At 52.4% G+C, this 23,186-nt stretch overlaps 2 protein-coding genes across 10 annotated transcripts in view; one reads left to right on the top strand and one right to left on the bottom strand.

The window, feature by feature from the left end:
- Positions 1-1,302: 1,302 nt before the first annotated feature.
- On the bottom strand, positions 1,303-23,114 carry RTBDN (retbindin). Of its 9 annotated transcripts, XM_007995442.3 has the most exons (8): positions 22,976-23,019; positions 19,709-19,770; positions 15,433-15,498; positions 14,630-14,816; positions 13,693-13,777; positions 13,480-13,590; positions 11,630-11,726; positions 10,334-10,789 (listed from the first exon to the last, which is right to left on the bottom strand). In XM_007995442.3, exons 4-8 carry the CDS (start codon positions 14,796-14,798, stop codon positions 10,562-10,564), a joined length of 690 nt encoding a protein of 229 aa, XP_007993633.3. In that variant the 5' UTR covers positions 14,799-14,816; positions 15,433-15,498; positions 19,709-19,770; positions 22,976-23,019; the 3' UTR covers positions 10,334-10,561. The 9 variants fall into 9 exon arrangements, with proteins under 9 accessions (XP_072872992.1, XP_007993633.3, XP_007993627.3 ...); XM_073016891.1 differs by lacking the exons at positions 10,334-10,789; positions 15,433-15,498; positions 22,976-23,019 and adding exons at positions 1,303-1,769; positions 20,007-20,918; XM_007995436.3 differs by lacking the exon at positions 15,433-15,498 and having other exon boundaries at positions 22,976-23,114.
- MAST1 (microtubule associated serine/threonine kinase 1) overlaps positions 18,792-23,186 on the top strand; it is a 39,580-nt gene continuing 35,185 nt past the window's right edge. Inside the window, exons 1-2 of the mRNA XM_007995429.3 lie at positions 18,792-18,930; positions 23,069-23,100. Of these exons, the coding sequence (XP_007993620.3) occupies positions 18,892-18,930; positions 23,069-23,100 (71 nt within the window). The 5' untranslated portion in view covers positions 18,792-18,891. The remainder of the gene's footprint in view (positions 18,931-23,068; positions 23,101-23,186) is intronic.

The following is a 23,186-nucleotide window of genomic DNA, read 5'->3' as shown; positions in this document are numbered from 1 at the left end:
AAAAATAAATAAATAAATAAATAATTGGCAGAGACGGGATCGCCCTGTTGCCCAGACTGGTCTCTCAAATTCCTGGACTCAAGCGATCCTCCCATCTCAGCCTCCCAAAGTGCTTGGGATTACAGGTGTGGCCCACTGTGCCTGCCCTGCTCTCTTTTGAGACAGAGTCTTGCTTCGTTGCCCAGGATGGGTGCAGTGTTGCAGTCTTGACTTACTGCACCCTCGAACTCCTGAGTTCAAGTGACCCTCCTTCCTCAGCCTTGAAGTAGCTAGTACTGCAGGCATGTATCACTATGCTCACCATGCTCAGCTAAGTTTTTTTCTTTTTTTTTTTTTTGAGACAGATTCTCACTCTGTAGCCCACGGTGGAGTGCAGTGGCGCAATCTCCGCTCACTGCAAGCTCCGCCTCCTGGGTTCAGCCATTCTCCTGCCTCAGCCTCCCAAGTAGCTGGGACTACAGGCGCCTGCCACCATGCGCAGCTAACTTTTTTGTATTTTGTTAGTAGAGACAGGGTTTCTTTTTTTTTTGAGATGGAGTCTCGCTCTGTCGCCCAGGCTGGAGTGCAGTGGCCGGATCTCGGCTCACTGCAAGCTCCGCCTCCCGGGTTCACGCCATTCCCCTGCCTCAGCCTCCCTAGTAGCTGGGACTACAGGCGCCCGCCACTGCGCCTGGCTAATTTTTTTTTGTATTTTCAATAGAGACGGGGTTTCACTGGGTTAGCCAGGATGGTCTCGATCTCCTGGCCTCGTGATCCACCTGCCTTGGCCTCCCAAAGTGCTGGGATTACAAGAGTGAGCCAACACGCCCAGCCCGAGAGGGGGTTTCACGGTGTTAGCCCGGTTAGTCTCCATCTCCTGACCTCGTGATCCACCCACCTCAGCCTCCCAAAGTGCTGGGATTGCAGGCATGAGCCACCGTGCCCGGCAGGTTTTTTATTTCGTAGAGATGGGGTCTCCCTATGTGACAGGAGGCCTAGCACTTTGGGAGGCTAACACTATGTTGTGTTCTTGAGACGGAGTCTCACTCTGTCACCCAGGCTGGAGTGCAGTGGCATGATCTTGGCTCACTGAAACCTCCGCCTCCCAGGCTCTAGCAATTCTCCTGCCTCAGCCTCCCAAGTAGCTGGGATCACAGATGCGCACTTCCATGCCTGGCTAAATTTTTGGCATTTGGCATTTTAGTAGAGATGAAGTTTCACCATGTTGCCCAGGGTGGTTTCGAACTCCTGAGCCCAGGTGTTCTGCCCACCTTGGCCTCCCAAGTGCTGGGATTACAAGTGTGAGCCACACCTGGCCCCCACAGAGTTCTTTCTTTTTTTTTTTTTTTTTTTTTTTTTTTTGAGACGGAGTCTGGCTCTGTCACCCAGGCTGGAGTGCAGTTGCCGGATCTCAGCTCACTGCAAGCTCCACCTCCCAGGTTTACGCCATTCTCCTGCCTCAGCCTCCCGAGTAGCTGGGACTACAGGCGCCGCCACCACGCCCGGCTAGTTTTTTGTATTTTTTAGTAGAGACTGGGTTTCACCGTGTTAGCCAGGATGGTCTCGATCTCCTGACCTCGTGATCCGCCCGCCTCGGCCTCCCAAAGTGCTGGGATTACAGGCTTGAGCCACCGCGCCCGGCCCAGAGTTCTTTTTTTTGTTTTTTTCTTGAGATGGAGGCTCACTCTGTCACCCAGGTCCCACATACTCGGGAGGCTGAGGCAGGAGAATAGCTTGAACCCGGGAGGTGGAGGTTGCAGTGAGCCGAGATCACGCCACTGCACTCCAACCTTCTCGACAGAGACTCAGTAAGAAAAAAAAAAAATTGGGGGGGGCGCCGGGCATGGTGGCTCACGCCTGTAATCCCAGCACTTTGGGAGGCCGAGGCAGGTAGAACACCTGAGGTCGGAAGTTTGAGATCAGCCTGGCCACGATGGCAAAACCCTATCTCTACTAAAAATAAATTAGCTGGGAGTGGTGGCAAACACCTGTAATCCCACCTACTCGGGAGGCTGAGGCAGAACTGCTTGAACCTGGGAGGCAGAGGTTGCAATGAGCCAAGATCGTGCCATTGCACTCCAACCTGGGCGACAGAGTGAGACTCCATCTCAAAAAAAAAATTTTTTTTTTATAGAGATGGGGGTCTTGCTCTGTTGCACAGTTTGGTCTCAAATCCATGCCCAAAGGATCCTCCTGCCACAGCCTCCCAAAGTGTCAAATTGTTGAGATTACAGGCATGAGCCACAGTGCCCAGCCAAGTGTCCTAATTTCTTTTTTTTTTTTTTTTTTTTTTTGAGACGGAGTCTCGCTCTGTTGCCCAGGCTGGAGTGCAGTGGCCGGATCTCAGCTCACTGCAAGCTCCGCCTCCCGGGTTTACGCCATTCTCCTGCCTCAGCCTCCCGAGTAGCTGGGACTACAGGCGCCCGCCACCTCGCCCGGCTAGTTTTTTGTATTTAGTAGAGACGGGGTTTCACCGTATTAGCCAGGATGGTCTCGATCTCCTGACCTCGTGATCCGCCCGTCTTGGCCTCCCAAAGTGCTGGGATTACAGGCTTGAGCCACCGCGCCCGGCCGTGTCCTAATTTCTTATAGTCATTGGATTAGAGCTCACAAATATGAACTCATTTTACTTTTCCCCTTTCAACACACTCTCTCCAAACAGTCACATTTTGACGTCCTGGGGGTTAGGACTTGAACATATGAATTGGGGGAGACCATTCAACCCAAAACAGAGCATTTCTCCACTCCACGAAAATGCTGTGTTGGACACAGAAGCCAGCACTGCCCCAGCCAGCCAGAATCCCAGAACTGCCCTTGGACAGTGGAGGCTAGAGTGCCTGGGAATGCATGATGGGGGACCCAGCTCTGATCTGGAGGTCTCAAAGCCTGAGGAACCAACTGGCAGAGGTCTGCGGGGTGAACACAGTGGAATAAGTGACTGGAGGATGGAGGGGGTTTCAGGCAATGGGCACGTGTAGAGGCCTAGAAATGGGAGACCTGGCTTCAAGAAGGCCCAAGAAGCCAGGCGCCGTGGCTTACGCCTGTAATCCCAGCACTTTGGGAAGCTGAGGTGGGTGGATCATGAGGTCAAGAGATGGAGACTATCCTGGCCAACATGATGAAACCCCATCTCTACCAAAAATACAAAAATTAGCTGGGTGTGGTGGCGGGCGCCTGTAGTCACAGCTACTCCGGTGCCTGAGGCAGCAGATCACTTGAACCTGGGAGGTGAAGGTTTCCGTGAGCTGAGATCGCGCCACTGCGCTCCAGCCTGGTAACAGAGCAAGACTCTGTCTCAAAAAAAAAAAAAAAAAAAGAAGGCCCAAGAGCAGGGCAGTGAGAGGAGGCATTCAGGAGGAGGTTTGGTCTCCACCCAAGAGACACCCTCTATCCAACCCTCATCCTGTTGTTATTATTATTTTGTTATTTGACTTAAAAACTTTATTTTTCTTTTGAGATAGAGACTTGCTCTGTTGCTCAGGCTGTGTTGCAGTGGCACCTCGGCTCACTGCAACCTCCACCTCATGGGTTCAAGCGAGCACATCTGGCTAATTTTGTATTTCTTTTTTTTCTTTTCTATGTTTTTTTTCTTTAATTAATTAATTTATTTATTTTTTGAGACTGAGCCTTGCTCTATCGCCCAGGCTAGAGTGCAATGGCCGGATCTCGGCTCACTGCAACCTTTGCCTCCCTGGCTCAAGTGACTCTCCTGCCTCAGACTCCTGAATAGCTGGGATTATAGGCACCCGCCATCCCGCCCAGCTAATTTTTTTCTTTTCTTTTTTTTTTGAGGCAGAATCTTGCTTTGTCTCCCAGGCTGGAGTGTGGTGGCGTGATCTTGGCTCCCTGCAATCTCCACCTCCCGGGTTCAATAAATCCTTCTGCCTCATCCTCCCAAGTATCTGGGACTACAGGCACGTTCCACTACACCTGGCTAATTTTTTGTATTTTTAATAAAGACAGGGTTTCCCCGTGTTAGCCAGAATGGTCTCGATCTCCTGACCTCGTGATCCGCCTGCCTTGTCCTCCCAAAGTGCTGGGATTACAGGCGTGAGCCATTGCACTCCACCTTCTTTGACTTTTTATAGACACCGGGGGTCAGGGGAGGTGGGTCTTGAAGTCCTGAGCTCAAGTGGTCTCCTGCCTTGGCCTCCCCAAATGCTAGGATTATAGGTAGAAGCCACCAGTCACAACGTGTGGCCTGTAAATGTTATTTCTTTTCTTTTTTTTTTTTTTCTGGAGATAGTCTCGCTCTGTCACCCAGGCTGGAGTGCAGTGGTGCAATCTCGGCTCACTGCAACCTCTGCCTCCCAGGTTCAAGCAATTCTGCCTCAGCCTCCCGAGTAGCTGGGATTATAGGCATGTGCCACCACTCCCAGCTAATTTTTATATTTTTAGTAGAGACGAGGTTTCACCTAGTTGGCCAGGCTGGTCTTGAACTCCTGACCTCAGGTTATCCACCCAGTTCAGCCTCCCAAAGTGCTGGGATTACAGGCATGAGCCACTGCGCCCAGCCTGCAAATGTTACTTCTAACAACAGTCTGAATTTGTGTGAACTCAGTGCTGGGTCCCCATCCTAGCAGCATGAAGCTCACATGGGAGTTGGAGAGAGTCCAGGGTTCCACACTGACCTGCTCAAGATCCCCAGTATCATATTTTTGAGGATTTTGTTAAGAAACAGGGTTGGCTGGGTGCAGTGACTCACGCCTGTAATCCCAGCACTTTGGGAGGCTGAAGCGGGTGGAACACCTGAGGTCGGGAGTTCTAGACCAGCCTGGCCAACATGGTAAAACTCCATCTCTACTAAAAATACAAAAATTAACCAGGCCTGGTGGCAGGTGCCTGTCGTCCCAGCTACTTGAGAGGCTGAGGCAGGAGAATCGCTTGAACCCGGGAGGCAGAGGTTGCAGTGAGCCGAGATCACACCATTACACTCCAGCCTGGGGGACAAGAGTGAGACTTCATCTCAAAACAAAAAAAAGACGGTCTTGGCCAGTCACTGTGGCTCCCGCCTGTAATCCCAGCACTTTGGGAGGCCAAGGTGGGCGGATCAGGAGGTCAGGAGTTCAAGACCATCCTGACCAAAATGGAGAAACCCCATACGTGTAATCCCAGCTACTCGGGAGGCTGAGGCAGAGGAATCGCTTGAACCCAGGAGGCAGAGGTTGCGGTGAGCCGAGATCGTGCCATTGCACTCCAGCCTGGGTGAAAAGAGCAAAACTCCATCTCACACACACACACGCACACACACACAAAATAGCTGGGTGTGGTGGTGAGCGCCTGTAGTCCCAGATACTTGGGGAGCTGAGGTAGGAGGATCACTTGAGCCTGAGAGGTTGAGGCTGCAGTGAGCCAAGATTGCACCACTGCACTTCAAAGCCTGAACAACAGAGTGAGACCCTGTTCAAAAACAAAAACAAAAAAACTCAAGGCTGGGCATGGTGGCTCATGCCTCTTATTCCAGCACTTTGAGAGGCTGAGGCAGGTGGATCACCTGAGGTCAGGAGTTCAAGACCAGCCTGGCCAACATGGCAAATACCCGTCTCTACTAAAAGTATAAAAATTAGCCAGGTGTGGTGGCAGGTGCCTGTAATCCCAGCTAATCAGGAAGCTGAGGCAGGAGAATCGCTTGAACCTGGGAGGCAGAGGTTGTAGTGAGCCAAGATCATGCCACTGCACTCCAGCCTGAGTGACAAGAGTGAGACTCCGTCTAAAAAACCAAAAAACCTATGGCTCTCACATATTTCCTTTTCCAAATGAGGTCCTGAGTATCTGGGACTACAGGCACAAACTATAGCACCTTGCTAATTTTTTTGTTTGTGTGTGTGTGTGTGTGGTTTTTTTTTTTTTTTTTTTTTTTGGTAGAGATGAGGTCTCACTGTTGCCCAAGCTGATTTTGAACTCCTGGCTTCAAGCTATTCTCCTACTTCAGCCTCCCAAAGTCTTGGGATTACAGGTGTGAGCTGTCCTGCTTAATTTTGTCCAGCCTAATTTCTTTTTGTATTTTGGAGATGAGGTCTGGCTGTGGTGCCCATGCTGTTCCCAAACTCCTGGTGTCAAGCAATACCGTCACCTCAGCCTCCCAAGTAGCTGAGACTATAGCCACGAGCTGCCAAACCTTGCATCACACCCTATCGCTCTCTTTTTTTTTGAGACACCATCTCCCTTTGTTGCCCCAGCTGGAGGGCAGCAGTGCAATGACGGCTTACTGCAACCTCCACCTCCTGGGCTCAAACAATCCTCCCACCTCAGCCTCCCAAGTAGCTGGGTCTACAGGCGTGTGCCACCATGCCTGGCTAATGTTTTAAATTTTTAGTAGAGATGAGGTTTCACCATGTGGCCCAGGGTGGTCTGGAACTCCTGACCTCAAAGAATCCATCTGCCTCAGCCTCCCAAAATGCTAGAATTACAGGTGTGAGCCACCACTCCTGGTACATCACACTCTATCCTCAGATTCAAATGCCTCTGCCTGGCATCCAGTGTCTTCCAGGACCAGACCCCATCTCCCATGGTCTATCCCAGGCTTCCTGGTCAGCTCAGAGTTCCCAGAATATGAAATCTCCAGGCCTTTCACTTGGAATGTCCTCCACAGCTTGATTATCTGACTGGCGATCCTTTAAAGACTTGCTTTACTTGGGCCGGGCCCGGTGGCTCATGCCTGTAATTCCAGCACTTTGGGAGGCCGAGGTGGGTGGATCACGAGGTCAGGAGATCGAGACCATCCTGGCTAACACGGTGAATCCCCGTCTCTACTAAAAATACAAAAAATTAGCCGGGCATGGTGGCGGACGCCTGTAATCCCAGCTACTCGGGAGGCTGAGCTTGCAAGTGAGCTGAGATTGTGCCACTGCACTCCAGCCTGGGTGACAGAGAGACTCCGTCTCAAAACAAAAAAAAGACTTGCTTTACTTTTCTTCCTTCAGTGCTTGTTCCTCTTCCTTGTCACAATAACACAGTCTATAACATCAATAACCCAGTATGTAACATCATCCACAAGAAACAATCATAATAGACGGTGTCTACATTCATTGAGTGATAATTATGTGCCACACTTTCTAAGCATTTTATTTGACATCCCTCCCATTGGAGGTGGAGTCTATGATGCCTCTCTTTGAATATGAGCTGGCTTCAGTGACTCCCTGTAGTGAATAGAAAGAGATGTCACACTGTGTTAATTCCAAGGTTAAGTCATCAAAACTGAACTCCCACTTGGCTTGCTCTCTTGGGACATTTCCCTTAGATCGTAGCTGCCATGTTGAGAGGAAGCCCAAGCCACAGAGGGGCCATGTGCAGATATTCTGGCAAATAGCCCCAGCAGAAGTTGAAGACAATAGCCAATGCCAGCTAGCAGATATGTGAGTGAGGAAGACTTCAACGTGATTCCAGCCCCAGCCACTGTCTGCAAGTACATGACAGATCTTCAGGAAGAACTGCCAGGCTGGACTGAGTCAAACCCCAGAAGCATGAAAGATAGTGACTTTTTTTTTTTTTTTTTTTTTGAGATGGAGTCTCGCTCTGTCACCCAGGAGGCTGGAGTGTTATGGCGTGATCTTGGCTCACCGCAACCTCTGCTTCCTGGGTTCAAGCGATTCTCCTGCCTCAGCCTCCTGAGTAGCTGGGATTACAGGCATGCACCACCACCACACCCGGCTAATTTTCTGTATTTTTAGTATAGGTGGTGTTTCACCATGTTGATCAGGCTGGTCTTGAACTCCTGACCTCGTGATTCACCTGCCTCGGCCTCCAAAAGTGCTGGGTTTTTTTTTGTTTTGTTTTTGAGACGGAGTCTGGCTCTGTTACCCAGGGTGGGGTGCAGTGGCATTACCTCGGCTCACTGCAACCTCTGCCTCCCGGGTTCAAGTGATTCTCCATCCTCAGCCTCCTGAGTAGCTGGGACTACAGGTGCCCGCCACCACGCTCGGCTAATTTTTTGTATTTTTAGTAGAGATGGGGTTTCACCATGTTAGCCAGGATGGTCTTGATCTCCTGGCCTTGTGATCCGCCCGCCTCGGCCTCCCATAGTGCTGGACTTAAAGGCATGAGCCACCGCGCCCAGGCTAGTGACTTTTTTTTATCATCACTATATTGGAGTTGCTTGGTACGCAGTGTTAGATAAGCAGAAAAACTTGTACTAACTCACTGAATTCTTTCTTTTTTTTTTTTTTTTTTTTTGAGACGGAGTCTTGCTCTGTAGCCCGGGCTGGAGTGCAGTGGCCGGATCTCAGCTCACTGCAAGCTCCGCCTCCCGGGTTCACGCCATTCTCCTGCCTCAGCCTCCGGAGTAGCTGGGACTACAGGCGCCCGCCACCTCGCCCGGCTAGTTTTTTGTATTTTTAGTAGAGACGGGGTTTCACCGTGTTAGCCAGGATGGTCTCGATCTCCTGACCTCATGATCCGCCCGTCTCGGCCTCCCTAAGTGCTGGGATTACAGGCTTGAGCCACCGTGCCCGGCCTCACTGAATTCTTTCTCAGTTCTGTGAAAGGAACTCATTTCCATTTTATTTTATTTATTTTATTTTAATTTTTCTTTTTGAGACAAGGTCTCACTCTCTCATCCAGGCTGTAGTGCAGTGGTACTATCTCAGGTCACCACAACCTCCATCTCCTGGGTTCAACTGATTATCCCACCTCGGCCTCCCAAGAAACTGGGATTACAGGCATGTGCCACCACGCCTGGCTAATTTTTTTTATCTTTGGTAGAGATGGAGTTTCGCTATGTTGGCCGGGCTGGTCTTGAACTCCTGGACTCAAGTGAATGCACTGCCTGCCTCAGCCTCCCAAAGTGCTGGGATTACAGGCATGAGACACCATGCCCAGCCCACATTCCCATTTTAAAGATGAAGAAATTGAGGCTCAAGCTGGGCAATGTGTGAAACTGAAGTTACAGCATAAGTAAGTGGTAGAGCTGGGTTGTGAACACAGGCGGACACTACACAGGGTCATTCTCACCAAACTCTGTAGTCTGTATATGTATAATATGGGGTCTTGGACAGGCATGGTGACTCATGTCTGTAATCCCAGCACTTTGGGAGGCCGAGGTGGGTGGATCACCAAAGTCAGGAATTTGAGACCAGTCTGGCCAACATGGCGAAACCCCATCTGTACTAAAAATACAAAAATTAGCCATATGTGGTGGTGTGTGCCTGCAATCCCAGCTACTCTGGAGGCTGAGGTACGAGAATCACTTGAACCCAGGAGGCTGAGGTTGCATTTGCCAAGATTGCACCACTACACTTCAGCTTGGGAGACAAAGCTAGACTCTGTCGCAAAAAAAGAAAAAGGGCGTGGCGTGGTGGCTCATGCGTGTAGTCTTAGCACTTTGGGAGGCCGAGGTGGGTTGATCACCTGAAGTCAAGAATTTGAGACCATCCTGACCAACATGGTGAAACCCTGTCTCTACTAAAAATACAAAAAATTAGCCGGGCTTGGTGGCAGACACCTGTAATCCCAGCTACTAGGGAGGCTGAGGCAGGATAATCACTGGAACCTGGCAGGTGGAGGTTGCGGTGAGCTGAGATCCTGCCATTGCACTCCAGCCTGGGCAACAAGAGCGAAACTCTGTCTCAAAAAAAAAAAAAAAAAATTGGGGTCTGGCTTTTGCCCAGGCTGCAGTACAGTGGCAGGATTATAGCTTACTGCAGCCTCGAATTCCTGGGATCAAGTGATCTTACCTCAGCCTCCCAAGTAGTTGGGAGTTCAGCACATACTACCATGGCCAGTTTGGTATTCTGTGTCTGCATGTCTTATTATTTTTTATTTGAGACAGGCTCTCACTGTGTCACCCAGGCTGGAGTACAGTGGTGTGATCATGGCTCACTGCAGCCCTGAACTGAGCTCAAGTGATCTTCCTGCCCCAGCCTGCTGAGCAGGTAGGAATACAGGCACGCACCACTACACTGGGCCAATTTAAAATTTTCTTTTTGTTTTTTTTTTTTTGGTAGAGACAGGTTCTCACTGTATTGCCAAACCTGGCCTTGAACTCCTGGGCTCAAGCAATGCAACCACCTTGGCCTGTGAAATTGCTGGGATTACAGGCACGAGCCTCTGCACCCGGCCTTGAAGTGTGTCTTGAGGCCTATACAAGTTAGGCAGCTTTTTGGGAGCCCTGGTGGCACACAGTGGGAAGGAACCCCTCCTGCCCTTGTCAGACCCTGTTCTGACCCCCTCTCCATTTCCAACACCTGGGTGTTCGGAGTTATGTTGACTGCTCTAGGGCACAGGCCATCCATCATTTACACTGTAGTATGAATCAGTCACTGCTTCTAGGATCTGAGGATTAGACGTGAGACATCTGTTACTTTCTGGCAATTCTCCTTCCCACCTGTTTCCCCAAGAAGCAGCCACACACATCACGTGCTATAGCTGGCGACTTTATTCAAAGGGGAGAGGGAAAAGTGAGAGAGAGAGTTGGGTCATTTCTGGGATAACCTGGAGAGGGGTGAGTCTCTGGAGCTCCAGGGAAGAGGGACAGACATCTCAAAACTATTATAGAAGGCCGAGAGGGTGAGGGGTGGGGTTCTGGGTGTTCTGAGGGGCAGGGCTGGGGGAAGGGACCCTCCCCCAACTCAGGGCCACGCGTCCGCTAGGGGCCGCTGCCGCTTCCACTGCCACTCCCGCTGCCTGCAGCGTCCAGGATGGAGGTGCGAGGGCGGCGGGAACGCCAGGAGGGAGTTTCCCGGGCCCGCCGTCCTGGTCTGGGACGAGGTAGCGAGAAGATGGAGATATTGAAGCAGTGATGGGCTCCAGGAGCGGCCACCGGTAGGGCGTGGCCCAGAGCCGAGCGACAAAGGTCCGTCCCGTCTGCGAAGGTCTAGGAAAAAGTGGAGTTAGGGCCGTAGTGGGCAGAGTCCAGAGGGGCATGGCTTTCTCCCAGGGGCGTGGCCTCGGGAAGGGAAAGTCTGTAAGTTCCTTTGGGATTGGGGTCAGAGGCGGAGTGTGCAGTTTGGGAGTCTGTATGCGGGGCCAGAGTGGTGGCAGGTCCTTGGGGAGTGTGAATGTTCTTACTGGGCCCTAGCGGGATGAATCAGGGTTGGGGCAGTCGCGGGGCGCGCAGAGAGGTCTGTATCAAGGCTGGGGTTTTGTAGAGGGTGACTGGGCTTCTGGGTCCTCCATGGTAAACTGTGGATGGACCCAGAGCAGGGATGGTTTCTTGGGAAGGGCAAATCTGGACTTAGGGAGCTTTTGGGGTCAAAGGGCGCAACCCAATGGGAGGTTGGGCTAGGGAAGGGTTGGAGTAGGGACCTGGGGAGTGCCAGTCCGGTCTCTGGGGTCTAGACAAGGTAAGAAAGAACTTGGTGGGGGTCGGGGCAGTGGCTCATGCCTGCAATCCCAGCACTTTGGGAGGCTGAGGCGGGCGGATCACCTGAGGTCAGGAGTTCAAGACCAGTATGGCCAACATGGTGAAACCCTGACTCTACTAAAAATACAAAAATTAGCTGGGCATGGTGGCGAATGCCTGTAATCCCAGCTACTCAGGAGGCTGAGGCAGGCAAATCACTTGAACCCGGGAGGCAGAGGTTGCAGCGAGCAGAGATTGTGCCACTGCACTCCAGCCTGGGCAACAAGAATGAAACTCCGTCTCAGAAAAAAAATAAAGAACTTGGTAGAGAGGATCTCAGTCTCTTCTCTTCACCTTCTGCCTCACACTCACCTGTCCATAGGTAAGGCAGCTAGGCTCACAGCCCCTTTTTTCTGAGAGTGGGAGCCAAGTCGGGCCACAGGTGATATCATCTTCGCAGTTGGCGAACCTGGAGATGGCGAATGGAGAGGTGGGTAAAGCTTTTGTAGCTACATGCCAGCGGGATTCCGGTTCTTCTAGACTGTGTTAAGTATATGTCCCCCGCTGGGGTCCAGGCCCTGCCTCTTAGAACCACTCCCCTGCTAACTCCAGATTTCATCTCTCCAGATGTCATCCCACCCCATATTCTATCAGATCTTTCCATACTTTGGGCCATGTCACAACTGGCCTCGTCCCTGCAGACCTCAGACCATTTGTTACGGGCCAGTCCCTCATATTTTCCCACTCTTTCATTTTCCTTTTATTTATTTTTGAGACAGGGTCTTGTTCTGTGACTCAAACTGGAGTGCAGTGGCACAATCATGGCTTATGGCAGCTTTGACCTCCCGGGCTCGAGCAGTCCTTCACCTCAGTGTCTCAAGTACCTGGTACTATAGGCACACACCATCATGTCCGATTAGTACTTTTTTTTTTTTGAGATGGAGTCCTGCTCTGTCTCCTGGGCTAAAGTGCAGTGGCCCAATCTCTGCACACTGCAATTTCTGCCTCCCAGGTTCAAACAATTCTGCCTCAGCCTCCCGAGTAGGTGGGATTACAGGCGCCCACCACCACACCTGGCTCTTTTTTGTGTTTTTAGTAGAGACAGTGTTTCGCCATGTTGGCCAGTCTTGTCTCAAACTCCTGACCTCAGGGTATCCGCCCACCTTGGCCTCCCAAAGTTCTGGGATTACATGCGTGAGCCACTGCGTCTGGCCCACATCTGATTAATTTTTAAATTTTTTGTTGAGACTGGGTCTTGCCATGTTGTCCAGGCTGATCTTGAACTCCTGGCCTCAACCAATCCTCCTATCTTGACCTCTCAAATGACAGAGATTACAGGCGCCCTCCCTTTTACCTTCTCTTTTCAATCAGGAGGACTCACTCCTTAAGAAATCTCAGGGCCTGGCTGGGCATGGTGGCTCACCCCTGTAATCCTAGCACTTTGGGAGGCCAAGGCAGGCAGATCACCTGAGGTCAGGAGTTAGAGACCAGCTTGGCCAACATGGTAAAACACCGTCCCTACTAAAAGTACAAAACTTAGCCGGACGTGGTGACGGAAGCATGTAATCCCAGCTACTAGGGATGCTGAGGCAGGAGAATCACTTGAACCCAGGAGGCTGAGGTTGCAGTGAGCCGAGATCGTGTCACTGCACTCCAGCCTGGGCAACAAGAGCAAAACTCTATCTCAAAAAAAAGAAAAAAAGGCCGGGTGCGATGGCTCACACCTGTAGTCCCAGTACTTTGGGAGGCCGAGGTGGGAGGATCACGAAGTCAGGAGTTCGAGACCAGCCTGACCAACATAGTGAAACCCCGTCTCTACTAAAAATACAAAAATTAGGCAGGCGTGGTGGTGTGCGCCTGTAATCCCAGCTACTCAAGAGGCTGAGGCAGGAGAATCGCTTGAACCTGGGAAGTGGAGGTTGCAGTGAACCGAGACTGCACCACTGCACTCCAGCCTAGGGGACAGAGTGAGACTCCATCTCAAAAAAAAAAAAAAAAGGAAAAAAAAAAGAAATCTCAGGGCTATGAAAAGCCACATCGCCATATGGCAGGTATCTTAAAAACTGGGGGCTTCTACCTGGGCTCTAAACATTAAGCTGCATCTCTTAAACCTTGGCCCTGTTGGAGGCCACTCCCCTTTACACAGAAGGCCAATCAAACTGCAGGCTCCGCCCTCTCCCCCGCCCAAGTCAAGCCACGCCCCTTGCCCCCGCGTGTCCTACCAGGCCTGGCAGAGCTCCTCGCAGAGCGGCTGTGCTTGGCGTACCCCTAATAGCCGCAGGCGGAAGCGACTGCGAAGGGCACGTTGGAGGTGTTCCAGGAAGGATTCGCACCTAGACATCGGGAGAGAGAGGGTTGGATGGGTTAGGACCCGAGGGAAGTTCCAGGGCAATGGGCAAAGTACGGGAGAAAACAGTGGAGGGTGCTGTACTCACTCGGGGCTCGGCACTCCACAGCGTTCTGGATGGTTCCCAGGGCTCGATATCTCTGTTGTGTCCATCTCTGAGGGACAACAAGTTCCTGGCAAAGGGGAACCCTGTGAGCCAGGGTCTTGGATCCTCAGATAAGGTTTGGGAACTGAGGGCTGGGGATCCCCTGGACAAGGGAGATCCCAATTACATCAATCCTCACAAACTCATAACTTAAGACCCTTCCTTTGGAATGCAAATGCAGCTTCAAGTAGTAATGATCATTTATTGTTTATAATAATCAACTTACTTGTCATGTGCCTGGTAGTGACACTTGTGCTTAATCCTTTTCCTTTATTTTTCTTTCTTTCTTTTGAAACAGGGTCTTGCTCTGTCGCCCAGTCTGGAGTGCAGTGGCACGATCTTGGCTCACTGCAACCTCCACCTCCCAGGTTCAAGCAATTCTGGTGCCTCAGCCTCCCAAGTAGCTGGGATTTCAGGAGCATGCCACCTCATCCAGCTAATTTTTGTATTGTTAGTAGAGACAGGGGTTTCACCATGTTGGCCAGGTTGGTCTCAAACTCCTGACCTCAAGTGATCTGCCCACCTCGGCCTCCCAAAGTGTTGGGATTACATACGTGAGCCACCGAGCCCTGCTCATATGCTCATATGCTTAATCTTAACAACAGCTTTGTGAGGTATGTTTGTTATTTCTCTCTTTTTGGGGGTCCATGTGAGACCCAGAGAGGTTAGATGACTTCCTCAGGGTCACATAGTTACAAAGTGACAGAGCTGAATTTGAACCCAGGCAGTCTAATTCTTATCCACCATTCTTCAGCACTATCCCTGCCTCCCACCTTCTTGGCCTGCTAGGCCCCTCTCATAAGGAAATTCTAACATTGCCATGGCAGGGTAGGTATGGGTTTCTGGGTGTTGGTGGTGAGGCAGGGTCTGGGGTGCTCACCTGCCAAGTGCAGCTTGCCTTTGCCCAGATCAGCTGCCAGCCCATGGTGTCGCTGGGACCTGGCTTGGAGTGGGTGGCTCCCTCCACAGGCTTCTAGCAGGATCCATGTCAGGGTCAGTTGCACGACCCAGGTCAGGCCGATGGGTCGCATGTGGACCCTGCAGGCCATGTCCACCTGAGATAAGAGCTGGCAGGCATAGTGTGGGGTTCAGCCATCCCTTTCTGTGAGCTTAGGGTGGCACCCACCCAATGCATACCCAAGAAGCAGTGCCAGACAGAGTAGGGAAAATGCAGCTGAAGAGGAGGCTGGGGCAGTGGCCAAGGATATTCAAATCCCAGGAGACCACCAGGGCCTGCCTCCCTCCTAGGAACCCCCCTCCCATCAGAACCCTGACCTCTCTGTCCCCCACCAAGTGCCACCCCCACCAAGCTTAGACCACAGTCGCCCTCCCCCATCCAGCAGGATCTCCCACCTTTTTAGTCCTCAAGGGACCCCTTTTTTTCTCAGAATGAAGGGGACCTCCCTAGCTCTTCCAATCCCCCTCTGCTGTTCAGTAATTCCTCCTTCTCTTCTATGCGGCCTCCCTCCTCCCTCTCTCACTCTCTGCCGGCCTTTCTCTGGGTCACCTTCTCTCGGCCCACAATCGGCTTAGGGGCCACCCAGAGCTGGGCCTTTGGGACCAAGCGTGGTGTGGCAGGGCTCAGGTTCTGTCACTGGGGCCCAAAACCACAAGGCAGGGACAGCTAGCCGTCTATGGAGACAAGAGTGTCCCCTTCCTGCCTCCCCGAGTTCAGCCCCTCACCTGTTAGCTGGATTGGGGTGTAGAGGCTGATAAGACACCTCAGGATCCACTCCAGGAAACTGGCAACTGAAAGGGGCATGGCTTAATGCAGGGGCGGGACCTCCCACCATCCCGCCCACACTCCTGCTGACCAAAGGCTGGCCAACTTGGGCTGGTGTGTATATATCCTTGTGTTTGCTTTTATGTTGAGCTTGTGGCTTAAGCTGTGGTATCTGTATATGAGGGGAGTGCGTGTGTGTGTATGAGGAAGGTGTATTTGGCCTGCAAATTAACACACATACAAACACATACTCAGCAAATGCAAACACATGCAAACATCCACAAATACAGATACACACAAACTCACACTCTGCAGCCATACAAACACATGCTTAGGAAACACAGACATACACACACTCATCCAATGCAAACACACACAAACAACACATATAAACACTTAACCAGTGTCAACCAGTTCAGAACTTCAACAACTTCTGAAGTTTCTGCGAATGTGTGTTGCTTGTGAACACTCCCTTAACTCATCCATTCATTCGACAAACATTTATTGAGCACCTACTGTGTGCTAGATTCTGGGGATGCAGCAGTGAACAATACATGAAAATTTCAGCCAGGCATGGTGGTTCACACGTGTAATCCCAGCACATTGGGAAACTGAAGTAGAAGGATTGTTTGAGCCCAGGAGTTTGAGACCAGCCTGGCCAACCTGGTGAAACCCCATCTCTAGTAAAAATAATTTAATTTGGGAGGCCGAGACGGGCGGATCACGAGGTCAGGAGATCGAGACCATCCTGGCTAACCCGGTGAAACCCCGTCTCTACTAAAAAAATACAAAAAAAAACTAGCCGGGCAAGGTGGCGGGCGCCTGTAGTCCCAGCTACTTAGGAGGCTGAGGCAGGAGAATGGCGTGAACCCGGGAGGCGGAGCTTGCAGTGAGCCGAGATCCGGCCACTGCACTCCAGCCTGGGCGACAGAGCGAGACTCCGTCTCAAAAAAAAAAATAATAATAATAATAATAATAATTTTTAAAAAAATTAGTTGGGCGTAGTGGCACATGCTTATAATCTCAGCTGTTCAGAAGGCTGAGGCATGAATATAGTTTGAACTTGGGAAGCAGAGGTTGCAGTGAATCAAGATTGTTCCACCGCACTCCAGCCTAGGCAACAGAGTGAGACTCTGTCTCAAAATAAATAAATAAATAAATAAATAAATAAATAAATAAATAAAAATAAAAGACACACAAATCTCAACTTTCATAGAGCTGACATTCTAGGGGGAGAATCGGATGAGAAAAAATCCCTGCAGTGGGTACGGGTGTGTATGTCTATGTGTTGTGTTGGGAGAATAATTTGTTTTAGATTATAATTTGTGTGCAACTGGACATCCCTTGGTTTTGGAAATATGTGGCTGTGCTTCCACTGGTTGAGTGTTTATATGTGTTGTTTGTGTGTGTTTGCATTGGATGAGTGTGTGTATGTCTGTGTTTCCTAAGTATGTGTTTGTATGGCTGCAGAGTGTGAGTTTGTGTGTATCTGTATTTGTGGATGTTTGCATGTGTTTGCATTTGCTGAGTATGTGTTTGTATGTGTGTTAATTTGCAGAATGTGTGGGTCTGTGTTTGTGGAGTATATGTTTGCAGAGTGTGTTCAAATAAGTGTTTGCGTGTCTGTGTTTCCTGAATATGTGACTGTATGTAAGTGTTTGTGTGCGTCTCATCTCAGGGCAAGAGAGGCTTTTTGTCTGCCTCTTTTATCGCTGTATTCCCTCCCAGATCCCAAAATACTACATTGCACATAGTAGGTGCTCAATATGTGGTAAGTGAACAAATCAGTAGATACTATCTCTGGGTCCCTCTGTGTGCACCCAGTGATGTGCTGGAGACCTCAGTAAGCAAGATCTGCCGGACCTAGCCTTCTCCTGGTCCATCTTGAGGTGGTCCCAGATGCTTGTGGGTCAGATCTGTTCAGCCTCTGGGCCATGCCTCACGCCAGAGCCTCCGCACCCTTTGTCCTTCCCTAATCTCAGCCCCCGACCCTGCGCTTGGATTTCAGCACCGTGGACAGGAGCGCGCGAGACCAGCACCAAGGAGAGCTCCCGCGGTCGTCATCGTGAGCTAGGTCGCCAGGGGCGGAGTCCGGGCCATGGACGGAGAGATGTGCGAGCAAGGGACTCAGCGAGACGGTGACACAAACATGCCGACAAACATATAGAGAGACAGACAGATATAACCCAGGCAAAGGCGCGAACTTGAGGCGACAAGCTCCTGGGGAAAACCCGGACCCAGCCTCGCCGTCGTCCAGCAGGGGTCGCTCTTACCCAGCAACCGCGCCCTCCCGGACCTTGGGGCCAGATACTGGCCACCACCCCTTGGGAAGCCCTTCTGTCCCCCAGTGCCAAGACTTGGAGTTCGGAGGACTCGGACACCCTCCTCTCCAACTTCGGGAAGCATGGTGGATTTGGCCTCACCTGTGTGAACATGGAGGAGCGTCGAGGGAGCTGAAAAGCGCTTTAACTGCCCCCCTCTCCAACTACCAGCTAATCGCTCCTATAAATACAGACGGCCTGGCCTGGCTCCTTAATCCGGACCATGAGGGAGGGGTCGCTAGAGGGGCTGCAGGGTTCCCTGAGGAGGCTCTGATTGCGGGGGGCGGGGGGCGTAATATGCATGCACATGTTTTTCTGAGGTTGCCTCGCCTGTGAAGATGGGTCTCCTCAGTGAAAATGTTTCTCTGTAAGCATGACATCTCCCCTGGGGCTGTAGAGGTCTCATGGGTGGGGACAGTTTTCCACAGAGGATACGGCTTTTAGGGGTCTCTGATTGGAGGTATCCTCCCCAGTGTCTCGACGGGAATTGTTACTCCGGGGATCTTTCTCTTTGGGGAATGCCTCTTCCGTGGGGAGGGGGATGGCTTTTGAGAGGAAAGTCACCTCTCAGGGACCATATCTCTTAGGAATGATTTTCAGGGTTGGGGGAGTTCTTGATTGGAGAGGGTGTCCATGTGGAAACTATCTCCCCCGGGAAATGTGTCTCACCAAGGGGGTCTCTGGGGGATGAATGTGGGGGGAATGTATCTCAGGGAGAAGGCTTCCTTTGGGGTGTTTCTTAAGTGGGGGTTCTACCCCTGAGAATGTCTCTCCCCTGGGGTGTGTCTTTTTATAGGGGTCTCTCGGCAGCTTGGCTCCCGTGGGGGCACCAGGAGGCTCCGCCTCCCCACCCACCCCTTCCCCCCCCCCAGGGCGGGCAGCGGTGGCTGAGCTCGGGCTCGGGTGCCCAGACGCAGTGACGGCGCCGGGCCCGCCCCACTTCGCTCCGCCCCCTCCACCCCCCCCCCCAACCAGCCGCCGCCGCCGCCGCCGCCGCCGCCGCGGTCCCCGCGGCTTCTCACTCCCTCCCTCTTCCCTCCTCCCGCCGCCGCTGCCTCCCTCCTCCCTCCCCGGGCCGAAGTCGCCGCCGCTGCCGCCATGGACGATTCGGGCCTCATCCGCCGCCGGAGGCTGCAGGTACGCGGCTGCCTGGGCCCCGGGTGGAGAGGAAGGGGTCAGCGCCCTGGGGCGGGGCCGGGCAGGAGGCGGGCGAACTTGCACCAGGGTCGGCCGGGACTCCCCCACCCATGGGCTCGGGACTCTAACCGCAGGAAACGCTGTGGCCGCGCGTCCCGCCGCGCTGGGGACCCCGCCCCTCAGGCGCCGCCCGGCGATCCAGGGAGCCGCCGGAGGGGTGCAGCCTAGCGCTCCCCCTCGAGGATCGCCTGATGGGCGCTTGGCCCGCCCTAGGGGGAGGGGGCTGGGGCCGAAGTCATCGCCCTGGCGCCTCGCCAGGCTGGGGGTGAGGGGGCGCAGAGCAAAGTTATTACCCTAGGGCTCGTGCCCCTCAGGGCCATCGGCGCCGCTGGAGGCGTAAACATGTTTGTGCAGCAGCCTCGCCCCTCACCACCCCAGAAGCCCCCTCCCGAGGCATAGGACGCCCTGCGTCCCCCACGCACCTGCCTGGCCACCAGGATTCTTCCTACTGCCCTAATTGGACAGGCACCTAGACAGCTTTCTCACTCTTCATTCCACCTCCTCCACTACAACATCCGCCCCCCCACCGCGATCCTCAAGTCCAGCCCAGCTTGTGGGTGGGCGGGAGCGATTTTTAGCTCCTTGCAGCCTTAGAAGATGCTGGTCTCGAGGCTGCGCAGGCGCAGGAGGCGTGCGTCCACTGCACGGAGTGGGACACTGAGGATCGCTGTGGAGTGTGGGGAAGGTGGGGACAAACTCAGGTGTCGGGAGCTCCTACCTCCAAGGTGGGGAGGGATTCTGTAGCCGAGAAGCGTCCTCTGCTCGTCTTCAGCTGCGTTTCTGAGGGGTTAGTAGAGAAGTTCAGGGTTAACACAGAGGTTCGGTCCCAAACATTCCAGAGAGGAAGGTGATGATATCTGTGCCCCAAGGCCCTGCCTGGGGTCTGGCCCTTCTGAGCCTCCTTGGAGCTCAGCCCCAGGCTTGGTAATCTGGAGTTTAGATAAAGCCAAGAATCGGCCCAGACTCAGGCTCCATCCCCAGCCTGAATCTTGGGAAAACAGGATTCAAACCCTCACCTAGGGCTTCGTCCATTTCTAGACTCCCCTAATCCATCATTCCCGAGGTTGAAGACCAAGGGGAGCTGATCGGTCAGTGCAGCAGGAAAAATGGTGATCAGACTGCAGGAAGGACCTTCCAGGCGTCTGGATAACGCTGGAGCCAGACATGAGTTGGAAAACTAATTTGCTTTCAGAGCCCAGATGGCCCGCTCTCTGGAGCTTAGGCCTCTCTGAAGTGCTCCCCACATTCTCTCCCCCTCCTAGGGGTGGGTTAGGAGAGTGGGTTCCGGGAAAAGGGAGGCAGCTGCGGCAAAGTTAGAGCAAGTGCTGCAGCAGCCAGGCTGGGTTCGCGCCGTCGGGTCTCCGAGAAAAGGGAGGAAAGAGGCGGGGCCTGCACTGTGTGTCCCCGCCCTCCGGGCCGGCGTCAACTCTCATTGGCTCATCGCCACGCGGGACTTTAGACTCCCGCTCAAGACACCGCCCCCAACGCGGGATGCTTCCACTCACCCACCCACCCACTCAACCCGAGGCATGCTCTGGGTCTGGTGACCCATGTCGGAGTCCTGTCCCCACCGCTTCCCTTCTGGTGGGATTAACCACTTCGTTGCCTGGATACACCCACACACGTTGCTGCAACCTCTTAGGAACTGTCGCATCACTGCTGAGCGCCCGAGGGTCCCCTGTGTGCAGCTAGGCTCTAGTAGCTGGGATTACAGGCGCACGCCACCATGCCCGTCTAGTTTTGTATTTTTAGTAGACAGCGAGTTTTGCCATGTTGGCCAGGCTGGTTTTGAACTTCTGACCTCAGGTGATCCGCCCGCCTCGGCCTCCCAAAGTGCTGGAATTAGAGGCGTGAGCCACCACGCCCTGGGATCTTATATATAGACAGCATCCTGAGTTCGAATGTCCTGTCTGCAGTGTCAACTATTAATCCCGTGCAGGAGAAGCGGAATCCACTTGGCAGAGCGGCTCTGCAGCTGAGGTTGGAGGTGGCGTCTATCTACACTGACGTCAAAGATCTGAACTTTCGCCGCTCCAGTTTGACCCTTTCTTCGTCCCTAGAATGTTTGGGGGCGCTAGCAGATGGGGCTGGGTTCAAGGTTTTCTTCGTGTTGTGCTTAAAAGCCCTCCAGGGGCTTACCCTCCAAGGCTGGGTTATCCGGGTCTGGACCCCCCGGGCTCTGGGCCAGAAAGTCCAGGTCTTGATTTCTCTTGGGCCATTGCAGACTCGCAGCCAGGTCAACTGGTCCTGGCTGCGGCTCATTCAGGCCGGTCGTGCAAAGACAGAGGGAAAACCTGGTTTGGATTACCGGTCACCCGTGACTCGGGAGGGCAGGGCTGCCCTTTGGCACCGCTTATATGTTTGTCCATTGTACAAGGGGGTGGGACGACCCTCTGGCCCATCCTCTGTCATGCAGCATGTCCCTCCTTAATAACGCCTGTTCTCCGAACTTAGTATTTATTGAGCATTTGCTATGTGTTAGGCACCATGTTAAGGGGCTAGGCATCTGCATCAACTCACAAAATCCTCAAGGAGACACGGGAGTATTGGAAGGTCATTTGCCAAGGTCATAAAAGGCAAAATTGAGATTTGAACCTAGGGTTTTCTGCTTTTAGAGATCCTACAAATAGTCTAGAACATCCCTCATTTTCCTCTTGTTGGAGGTTTTGAAACTCTCCCCCAAACCTTTCCACCTGCAGCCCCACTCAGTTTTCTTCCTTCCACCTCACCCTGTGGATAGAAAACTGGCTGGAAGGTGCCGCCCCTTGTCCCCCATTCCTTTCCTCAGAAAAGGGCCAAGACCCCATATCTCCTGATCCCTACAGAGACTTCCTGAGAGCTTGACAAATGGAAGGCGACCTTCTTCAAATGCAGACACATAAAGTTAATACCCACTAATTATTATTATTATTGTCATTATAAAAAATGACTACGTGGCCATCACCTGCATTTCCATTTTTATTTTTTTATTTTTTAAATTTTTTATGTTTTTGTTTTTGCTTTTATTTTTGTTTTAATTGAGACCGTGTTTCACTCCAGCAGTGGTGTAATCACAGTTCACTATAATCTCGACCTCCTGAGCTCAAGTGATTCTCCCACCTTAGCCTCCCTGGTTCCCATTTTAAATCTCAGTTGTGAGTCACTCTACTTACCTACCCCCCACCCCCTACCCCAACTCTGTGACTCTAGCTGGGAGTCAGATAGATCTGTTGAGGTGTAGATGAGTCATTCATTCTTTCAACCTTTCATTCATTCAACCTTTCATTCATTCATTGAGCATGCCAAGCTTATTCCCGCCTCCAGGCCTTTGCCCTTGCAGTTCTCTCCACCTGGAATTCTCTCTCCACAGATCCTCCCATGGCTGGCTCTTATCTTTCAGCAACCAGCTTAAAAGTCACCTCCACAGAGCAGCCCTCTCTGACAATGTGTCTCCATCCCAGCCATTGTCCATCATATCACCCTGTTTATTCATAAGACAAATTACTGTCTAAAATGATTTTGTTCACTTCTACACTAATCTTGTTTAGTGTCCCCTTTACCCTACAAATACTCGTCCCAAAAGGCCAGAAACTTTTTTTTTCTCCTTGAGACAGAGAGTCTTGCTGTGTTGCCCAGGCTGGTGTTGCCCTGGACTCAAGCGATTCTCCTGCCTCAACCTCCCAAGCAGCTGGGACCAGAGGTGCACACCACCACACCGGGCTTGTAATTTATTCACTGCTGTGTCCCTAGTGCCTAGGATAGGGTCAGCATACAGTAGTGCTCAAGACATATTTTTCAAATAAAGATTCCTATTTCATTTGCACAAACACACACTGAGATGCCAACTCACTTGCCTTTATACAGGACCCCGCCTGTGTACTTGGGTCTCTGTTGGTCTCTGAGGGTCAGGAGAGGAATCACCCGGGGATCCTCTCCCCCAAGAAACTTGGCCCACAGTGCATGGCCAAGGGTGAAAGTGACAATGCTGAAGAGGGGCCTGTCTTACCCTGCTTCTGCTCCTCCAGGGAGCTGAGAATGCTTGTGGGCAGCAAGGGTAGGTCCACGCTGACCTTCATCGCTTTGCTTCTTTGCCTTCCAGAAGGATTTGCCCCTGCCCCGGAAAAGCAGCAGGTGAGCCTTGGGGAGAGACGTGGCGGGGGCTGGCCGCCCCTTCTCCCGCCGGGGTGGGGGCGCCAGGCGCGTGCGTGGGCGGGGCC

This window comes from Chlorocebus sabaeus, chromosome 6 (assembly GCF_047675955.1).
Source record: "Chlorocebus sabaeus isolate Y175 chromosome 6, mChlSab1.0.hap1, whole genome shotgun sequence".
Taxonomy (NCBI): Eukaryota; Metazoa; Chordata; class Mammalia; order Primates; family Cercopithecidae; genus Chlorocebus; species Chlorocebus sabaeus.
The sequence above is the reverse complement of the archived record's forward strand: the minus strand, read 5'-3'. Positions and strand labels throughout refer to the sequence as shown.